The 9,629-nt window shown below is 50.5% G+C and overlaps 1 protein-coding gene across 1 annotated transcript in view; it reads right to left on the bottom strand.

The window, feature by feature from the left end:
• Window positions 1-627: 627 nt before the first annotated feature.
• The window catches only part of Trim3 (tripartite motif containing 3), a 24,954-nt gene continuing 15,952 nt past the window's right edge, over window positions 628-9,629 (bottom strand). Inside the window, exons 7-13 of the mRNA XM_010644290.1 lie at window positions 9,280-9,625; window positions 9,071-9,174; window positions 3,910-4,077; window positions 3,525-3,693; window positions 3,184-3,254; window positions 1,275-1,415; window positions 628-1,171 (exon numbers count right to left, since the gene is read on the bottom strand). Of these exons, the coding sequence (XP_010642592.1) occupies window positions 1,019-1,171; window positions 1,275-1,415; window positions 3,184-3,254; window positions 3,525-3,693; window positions 3,910-4,077; window positions 9,071-9,174; window positions 9,280-9,625 (1,152 nt within the window). The 3' untranslated portion in view covers window positions 628-1,018. The remainder of the gene's footprint in view (window positions 1,172-1,274; window positions 1,416-3,183; window positions 3,255-3,524; window positions 3,694-3,909; window positions 4,078-9,070; window positions 9,175-9,279; window positions 9,626-9,629) is intronic.

Here is a 9,629-nt window from a genome sequence, read left to right as displayed (position 1 = left end):
ATCAGCAATATGACCTGTCTTTGTGAGCTTGTCTTTTGTAGAAAGGAAGAAATCAGAGTCCCTACCTCCCTAGTCACTGAATGCTAGTTTTAATTATCTCTGAACTGGCATACAAACTAAGACAGACTACAGCTCAGGAGCGGGTGTAAGGATCCTCATTCCACTGCGGGGAACAGAGAGCAAGGGGATGGGTCAGAACTCTAGGGCCTTAGAACTGAGCTTTAAAGTTGGCCACTGGGTCTCCCACCATTTTCCACCTGGTTAGCCTCAAGTCTTAAGCCCAGGGTTGAGCTTCAAAGATTGCTTTCATTTCCTGGAATGGTTCTCTCTGCTGCTGTTGGCTTTATTCCAGACATCCCTTGCTCCTGCTCAGCCCCAGGGTAGAGGTTAAAGACTTGCCTATCCCTATGAGAGGCAGAAATACAAGACCTGGGCAAGAGGGTTTTGCAGGCTGGTGATGGTGCCAGGGGCTCACCCTCTTCTTGCTCTTCTTTTCTGAAGTCTCACAACACCAGGACTTGTTGGTGAAGCTGGGTTCCCTGTGTGCCTCCTCACCCATCTTTCAGTGTGGAGCTAGTCCCAGGGATTCCCTCATAGCCCCACCCTCCAAGAACCTAGCCAAAAACATCTTGGCGAAGACATTTATTTAATACGGGGGATGGGGTATTGCTGTCTCTGTCAGTGTGAATGGGGTGGCAGGGAGACAACCAGAGGGACGTCTATCCTGGAGTAAGAGGCTGTTCTGGCCCCCGGCTAGGGGAGCAGACTGAGGGAGGAGGGGAAGGTGAAGCTCTGCACACATCCTTAGGACCGCAGTCCAGGCTCACTCAGTCACCAAAGCAAGAACCGAATAAATAAAGTGCAACCGTGGGATAGGGGAGGAAAGGGAGGGCACCGGGCGCACCCACGCCCACGGCCCACATTCAGTGCTGCCAGGTCTGGCCCACCTCCCAGCCAGACCCTCTTGTCCAATCACCCCTGTGTCCATCCCTCCATGAGCCAGGCGGCCCCTGTGCAGCTACTGGAGGTAGCGATAGGCCTTAAAGCAGTGGTTGCCAGCATCAGCCACCACCACGTGGCCATCGGAGGTCAGTGCCAAGCCCTGTGGGCCATACAGTGGCTCTGCAGATGTGTTGATATAGGACAGGAAGGAGCCAGAGCTGTCAAATACCTGGGGAAGGAGTGGAGAATGGAGGAAGAGGTGAGGTCAGACAGGCTGCGGGGCAGGGGTACAGCAAAAACCTCACTATCAGCCATCCCTGGGACCTGCTCACCTGGATGCGGCTGTTGCCCCAGTCGGCCACGATGATGTTCCCATTGGAGTCCACGGCGACTCCTGTAGGGGCGTTGAACTGCCCGTTGCCCTCTCCATGGGAGCCAAACTTGAAGAGGAATTCCCCGTCGGCACTGTACACCTGGTGGGGGAAGGGGCTAGGGACTGGGCACCCGGCCTCAGGGAAAGAACAAACCCTTGGAGGAGGACGGGGGAAGGTCCAGAAGCAAGGACTTCTGGACCGCAGCTGTCACCCAGATCTTCCCAGGCTTCATATCCAAGTACCCTGCTGCCTCTTGGACATCTTAAGTGAGGTGCAGTAGGCACAGCAAATCTAACAGCACATCTTCCCAGGGAAAGCAGCTGTTCCAAATTCTCTATCTCAATAACTACCAGCACCCAAAGGAATCCAACCGTCACCGTCCTGGTCTAAGCGGAGACCACTTTAAATCCTTCCCCACCACTGTGCTTTTACAGCTACTGCAGATGCATCATCATGGGTCGATAAGGCCCACTAAGCCCCGCCTCAGCACAGCTACACCCTCTAGCCAACCACTGTTCAGTCCTGCCCTTGACAACAACACGCACCTCCCGGAATGTCCTGAAGCCGGGTCCGGTGGATAGCCACAACTCCTTCGTACTGGACTCTCCCCCTCCAAAGTCCCATTGTGACTTCCTTTCACAGCCCCTTTCTTATGCTCATGACCCTATGAAGACCACACAGCCTATTCGAGAGTCGCTGGTCTGCTCTCTAGTGCCAGAGGGGTCCCTCTCTGCTTTATTCTGAAGTGGAACCGTCATGTTGAGCTCACAGGCCTGCTTCTTTTCCTTTCTGTCCTAATACTACCCAGCTACCACGAAACATTCTTCATTCTACCACCTTCCCCGCTTGACAGCCAACCAATTAATGTAAATGTTGATTCTTCCTCAAATCCCTCTCTGAAATGTGTGTGCTTGGTAGACACTGCTACTATTGCCACAGCTTTATCATGGCCCAGGTTTTCATTTTGTTGTTGTTGTTGTTATTGACACAGGTTCTATGATGTAGCCCAGGCTGGCCTCGAACTCACAGTAGTCCTCCTGCCTCAGCCTCCCAAGTGCTAGGATTAGATGTACCACTGCACGCAGCTTCATCATATCTCATTTAAGACCCTGCAAAAGACTGATTTTCCTGCCTCTAGTCTTACCTGAGCCACAGTGACCTTTCTAGAATACATAGGATTACATCACTCCTCCCAGCCTGCAATCCTTCAAGGATTCCCAGAGCTCCTGGGAAGAAAGCGAGCCCCTCAGCATGGCATACAAGCCTCATCCTCACCTTGCACCAACCCCTGAAGCCCATTCTGAATTATCGTTTGGTTTGCTGGGGGGAGGTTGCTGGGGGTTGAAGCCAGGGTTGGCCCATGTTTGCTGGGCTTGAACTTGAGATCCTCCTGCTCAACTCCCAGAGTGCTGGGATTACAGGCATATGGCACCGGACGGCTACATTTAGTTTCTAGAACATGCCACAAGGGTGCCCACCTCCTACCCCCGGATCCTCCCTGTCCTCTGCTTCAAACTCTCCTCCTCATTTACCTCTGGTTAATTCCCATTTATGCTTCATGTCTTCCCCTGAATCAAACCTGCTCTGTCCTCCCACAGTTCCTGGCACCTCCCCATCAGAGAATCTATCTCACATCGTGTTGTAAAATCCTGGCTATTTTCTTCTCTTCCCTACTAGACTATGACCAAGATGAGAGGGAATGCGTCTGCTTTGTTCATCAGTGTATTCCCGCTTCTAGCATTGTGCCTGGGGCAAAGCAGCCATGCCATAAATGTTTATTTGTCCAAGCAATGATTTCGAGAAAGGAGACTTATGGAAGAGGAAAGGATGTTGGGACAGTAGCCATGGGGGTAGGGAAGGCACTGACCTTCACTGAATGATTATGGAAATCCGTTACAACAATCTCATTCTTGTTGTTCACAGCCACGAAATGGGGCCCTGAAAATAGAAAGTGGTCTTTGGGGCATTAGGTGGAGGTACTGAGTGAGTCAGGGAAGAGTAACCAGGATGATAAAGCCAGGGCGTTAGGACAGGCCTGGGGTCTCCGGAGCTGAGATAAACGGCCTCTGGGATGATGAAATAGGGGTATGGAAAAGGAAGGTCTCCAGGGCCAAAAGATACAGACGGGGTTTTGAGAACTGGGGCATCCAAGGGGGAGTTCTCTGGGGCTGGGGTATCAGAAATGATCTTGGATTTGTCCTCCCATACCTGCAAAGTGGCGATCAGTAGCCCCACGGCCCCCAAAACGTCCAACCAGCTTGCCATTGGGCTGGAAGGTGAAGACGCAGCAGGATTTGTTGTCGACCACGATGATATGTCCGTTCCGGTCCACAGCCACTCCTTTGGGCCCCATGAGGCGGCCAGCTCCAATCTTGGTCTGGAGGAAGGGGATACCAGAAGGGACTTTATCCTGACCGGTAGGGAGAACAAGCCCGGCCTGACATCAGAGCATAATGTTGGGCTGGGGAAAAACTACTGAGCAGGACAAGGCAGGATTGGGTCACTTCGGGCACTGAGCGGCCACCAGGAGGCGCTAGCATGGTCAACTGAGCTGCTTGCCTGGGTACAGACTGCAGCAACAGCAGCCTCTCACCTTGAACTTGCCCTCAGGGGAGAAGATGCTGACCCAACGGTTGTCATAGTCGGCCACGATAATGTCTCCATTGGTGTCCACTGCTACACCTGTAGGGCGCTGCAGCTGCCCGGGTGAGCGTCCTCGGACCCCAAAACGGAACTTGAACTGGCCCTCATTGGAGAACACCTGGAGCAGAGGAGCAAGGGAGGGAGCAGGGGGAGGGAAAATAGTATGGGCACCAGGGGGAAGGGAACAAGACCCTGAGGGAAGAGAACCCACCCAATTATTCACTCTTTCAACCAGCACTCACTGGTACTGTGCCAGAGGCACAGAGGAATCACGAGTGGCAGCAGTCCTTGGGGAACATGCAACAGAGACGTGAAGGAGACTGTGAGCAGGTGAAGGGGTCCGAGGGGATGGTGAGGAAAAACTCCAAGAAACAGGGATATCTGAACTGACAGCTGAATCAGGATGCCCACTGATGAACCAAAGTCAGCCCACAGAGGAGGAAACAGAGTGCAGTTTGCAAAAGGCACAAAATTGAGGTCGGACACTGCTCCAGGACCTGCCTGTCCTGTGTGCCTGGATCACAGGGAGTACCCCAGTGACCAACAGGAGCTCGGTTTTATCCTGGGTGTAACAAGGAGTCACTGAAAACTTCTGGGCAGAGCAGGGCAAGATCAGCTTAGCTTTCCTGAAAGGACACTTTGGCTGCAGGGAGGAGTTAAAACTGGAAGCTAACCAAGCCATCAGAGGCTGCTGAAGGAAGGCGTTCAGGTGAGATATGCTGACAGCTTGTACCAGGGCAACAGGCTGGAGGGAAGTAGATGGAGTCAAGAGATACACAGAAGACTCAAGAGGACTCTGAAGCAGACTGAAAAGAGTTAGGTGAAAAAGGAGAATACATACGGATCTGCCCACTCAGGCTATGAGCTGACAAGCTAATCTTCCACCTGGATAGGATGAACCTTTCAACCTCTCCGCTTCTCCTGCCTTCTCCACCTTAGCTAGCCAACATGCTCAGGTTTCTTCATCCTAAAAGCACCTTTAATCCTTCTTCCCTCATAAATTAAGACTTCTGGCTTCTTTGCAGCCAAAATATTACTCACTGCATAATTCTCCTATACTCAGCTTTATTACGAGCTCTAGGAACACAAGATAAATCAAAGCCAGGAGCCACCCTGGAAAACACAGCTTTGGCCTTGGCTTTGCCTCTTGATCCAGACCTGCTCCCTCCTTGGTGGCTGAGCCCCCTGTCCCAGCCTCACCACATCTTAAGCCTCTGCAGCTGTTTAAACTGGCTGCACCAGCAGACATCAATTCCTCCTCACAGTGACCTTCCAGCAAGCCCCCACCTGGACAGCCAGCACCGCAGGGCTCCACACCAGTCCTGTGTCAGAACAGCACTTAGCAGCAGGAGTACTGAGGTACCATGGGCTAAAGACAAGGTTGAGTCAGAATAAAAGGAACTACCAGATCAGCAATGAGGCAACACATCTGTGTCCTCCAGACTGAGCAGCTCAGTTTCAGGCTCAACACTGATGAGGCCCTGGGAGGTCTTGTTCATCCCATCCTATCTCTTACCACCCTTACACCTGGCCAGCTCCTACTCGTTTTTATTCTTTCGTTTTTCGAGACAAGATTTCCCTATATAGCCCAAGATGTCTTCAAATTCTAAATCCTCCTGCCTTAGCTTCCTAAGCGCTGCGATTACAGGTGTATGCCACCATGCCTGGCATCATCTTTATATTCTCGGAATTTCCAGGTCATTTCTTCAGAAAATCTTTTTTGTTTTGTTTTGTTTTGTTTTTTGAGACAGGGTCTCACTATGTGGTTAAGACTGACCTGGAACTCACTATGTAGCCCAGGCTGGTCTCGAACTCACAGCGATCCTCCTGCCTCAGCCTCCTGAGTGCTGGGATTACAGGCGTGTGCCACCACACACAGCTGTCTTCAGAAAATCTTTAATGATCAATCTACTCTTAAAACACTATACAGTTAGGTCCTCATGATATATGTTTTATACCTCTGTTCATAAGAGCTGTCACTTTGTGACAAAATAATTTAATTACCTGTATCTCTTCTATGAATGCAAGCCCTGCATGGAGTAGCAACTGCATCTGTCTTGTTTGCTTTTGTATTTCCAACACTGGTACAGCTTCTATAGTAGATATTCAACAAACAGTAGATGTCCAACAAACAGGAATTCCCTAGCTCAGTCCTGGAACTGAAATGGACCCTTCTTCCTTGAATGCACTACAGCTTTCTTAAACTAAACGTGTCAAAGTGAGCTCATCAACTTAGACCTAGACCTCCTGCATGGCAACACCACTGCCCCAGCCCTCTAAGTCCTGCCATTCTTGATCCCTCTCTCACAGCACCTGAGAGCTCATCAAAATCTGCCACATTTGCTTCCTTAGTATTTCTACAATCCACTGGTGTTAAGTGTGGTTAACATATCTCTCCTACACCACGGTAGTAGTGAGTGCATCCTTGATTTCAGAGATTTTGGTGGGGAGAGAAACTACGACGAAACACCAAACTAGACAGGCACAAAAAATAAGACTCAAAAAAGCAATCATTTCAGTAAAGTATGAACTGCTACAGCAAAAACCCGAGGGAAATCAGAAAAGAACAGGATTAATGTTCTACCTGAAAATAAGGAGGACATTTTCATGTAAGAGCTGATAAAATTTTCAGACTAAGTCAGTGGCAAATAGAAATAATATATACAAATAAAACTCTTCATTCAAAACTACAATGTGTTTTGTGCTCTATTAGTGTAGTTCCTTTCAGTGAGAGACTTTGCCTCACCCTCCACAACAGAAGCATCTAAAGGAAGAAAAGCATCCAAGGACCTCAGTCCTTATGAACAAAAGCAGGAGGGGCTCATCACCCACTGGGAGCCCAGCCCACACCAGCCCTGAGGACCTCAGAGTTACAGAAGCAAATACTTGGCTTTGGAATCTAAGAGCCAGGCTCCTAGCAGTTAGGACATTTGGGTGGAGTGGGAGTAGAAGCAAGAAGTGCTATAGGAAGAGCAGGTGTTTGGAAGACAGACAGGGCTATGCCAGGCCTTCCCACTCTAAAACAAAGAAAGCCTCTCGCTAGGATCTGTTGGTCTTTCTCTCTGTCTCTCTCTTTCTCCTTCCCTCCCTCCCCTCTCCTATCCCCTCTCCCTTCTCTCCTTTCTCTCTCCTCTTTCTATAAAATGCTAGGAATTGAACCCAGGGCCTTCACACCGAGCTACGTCCCCATCCCTTTTTAAAACAAAACAAATTATTTTGAGACAGGGTCTCACTAAGTCTCTAAGTTACCCAAGCTGAGCCTGAACTTGTGATCCTTCTGCCTCAGCCTTCCAGAATGCTGGGGTTACAGGTATGCACCACTGTGCTTGGCCGACGGCACACGTATTTCTGTACATATGAACATCCAAGTGAGCGTGCCACAGGAAAGGTGTCATGCATCTCAGCTTCTGTGCCAGGAAGCATCCCGGCAAGAGGTGAAGGGGAGGCGTGGATAACGCAGGTTACATGAGTACAGTCCGGCACCATCCCTGCGCCACCATTCAGGCTGGCCCCAATGCCTCCCTGTGCTGCACTGCCCTCTCCCCTCCTCTACCCTTAGCTACAGGGCAGGAATAGGGGTCTGGGAAGGACTGGAAATCTGGCCACAGAAGAGCCCCTGGCACCTTTAACCTGCTATGTCGAAGTCAGGGGTCAGGAAAGAGCTAGCACTGAGGCGAAAGACCTTAACAGAGCTGGATCCAGGGTAAGGCCAGGCAGGGTCAGGAAGTTTAAATGCACAGGTTTGTCCAGAAAATGATCTTCAGCAGAATGTTTTACTACCCAATAAATGTTTCCAAGAACTAAAGTGTATGGTAGTTAGAAACAATCCTCTGCAGTACAAAAATCGAAGCCATTTACAATCTGACCACACCCAGTTCCCAACAGTAAGCTACCTGCCACCCTGGGATCTTTCTGGGTTCCTGAAAAACCCTGCCTAACACTTTCCCACCTCCTTGTTTTGTTTACAGCCTCTGCCTGGACAATGATGTTTTTAACAACTACTATCATCAGAAAGTTCAGTACGTATCAGGTATAGTGCACTGCATCACTTACTACTCCCAGCAACCCTGAGGTATGCTCTTCCTAATTTTACACATGAGTTAACTACAACTCAAAGAGATCACACGACTTGCTAGTACATGGCAGAGCCAGGATGCAAGACCAGGTGTCTGGTTTCAGAGCCTCAGCTTTTAACTGCTACACTGTCGACAACACTAATGCCCACTGCACTGGGCTCTGGGCTTACTCCAAGGAATAGAGAAAAATCCATGTTTCCAGACTTTAAAAAAAGGAACTGTGCCTGCTGGGGATATAGTTTGCTCTAGCATACGAGGTCCTGGGTTTAATCCCCAGTACTGCCAGAATAAATACATACATTGTGTACATGTATGCCAAGTACCATGATACATGCTTGTAAAACCAGCTACATGGCAGCCTGAGGCAGAAGGGTCATAAATTAGAGTTCAGACTGGGCAACTCAGTAAAATGTTTTAAAAATTTAAAAGCCTGTGGATGTAGCTTAGTGATAGAGGCCCTAGGTTTGATGCCATTACCACAAAAAAAGAATTAAAAAAAAAGGTTCATAGTGCCGCAGAGACCATGTCTATTCTGTGTGGCAGATGCCTTAAGCAGCTGTGCGAGGTTCTCAGAGAGGCAGGGACAGGACCACAAGTTACACTACACCTTTTGGCTATTGAAAACCATCAAGTTACCCCTATCTAACTGTCTGTCTAACCAAACAGATGATTGTGGCAATTCTACACAGGTCACATATACTCTGGAGCCCGGCTGGTATATTAGCAGATAGCAGGGGACAGCAAATCTGCACCCTGACCACTAGGGGACAGAGGGAGAGAGCAAGCCAGCCAGCAAGAGGCTCAAGGCAGGCAGAGGAGAAGCAAGAGTGAAAGTAGAACCCTGGGGTCAAGCACTGATGGGCCTATGCCATGGCACGGGAGGTGGAGGCTCTCAGCACAGGAACTCCTAGCTACTGACTGAAGGTCCTGGGCACTGCATGGCCTGTGGGGGATCTTTAAGGACTGGTACTATCTGTACAGTTTCATCTTCAGGTTCCACTTTTGGTGGTGGGAGAGTCCAATAAAGGTGCTTACCTGGATACACTGGTTGTTGCTGTCTGCTACCACTATACGGCCACTGCTGGCTGCAGATACACCTTGCAAATTGGTAAATTCACCCTTCTCCCTTCCTCGACTGCCTGTGGGGAAAGAGGGGAGGGAAAAGCAAAGAACTCACCCAGGCCGAATGAAACCTCCCAACCTTTTCGACCCGCCCACATCTGGCTCTGCCCGGCCATCTGTACCAACACGGAAGACGAGCTCGTCCTCAATCGGGTTGTCCTTCCTTTTGCCACCTGTGCTGTACATGGAGCTGGGCCTACGCACCGCCTTCTGGCGCACGTGGCTGCCTGGACCGCCTGGGGACTTGACCCGGCGCTTCACGTCGTCTGGGGAAGGTGGCAGGTCCCCAGGACGCAGGGCCCGGACCCGGAAGGGGCTGCCGCGCACCGGCTGTCCATAGAGGAGCACGGAGAGGAGCAGCTCGCCCTCAGCGCGCGCCGTGTACACCAGTTCGTACGTGCCGTTCTTGTGGTCCACCACTGGCACCGGAAGGCGCGTGCCGTCCGGGCCTGTGAGATCTGCGCGCAGCTCG

This window comes from Fukomys damarensis, unplaced genomic scaffold, assembly GCF_012274545.1.
Source record: "Fukomys damarensis isolate Sample0158 unplaced genomic scaffold, DMR_v1.0_HiC HiC_scaffold_16, whole genome shotgun sequence".
NCBI classification, from domain to species: Eukaryota; Metazoa; Chordata; class Mammalia; order Rodentia; family Bathyergidae; genus Fukomys; species Fukomys damarensis.
The sequence above is the reverse complement of the archived record's forward strand: the minus strand, read 5'-3'. Positions and strand labels throughout refer to the sequence as shown.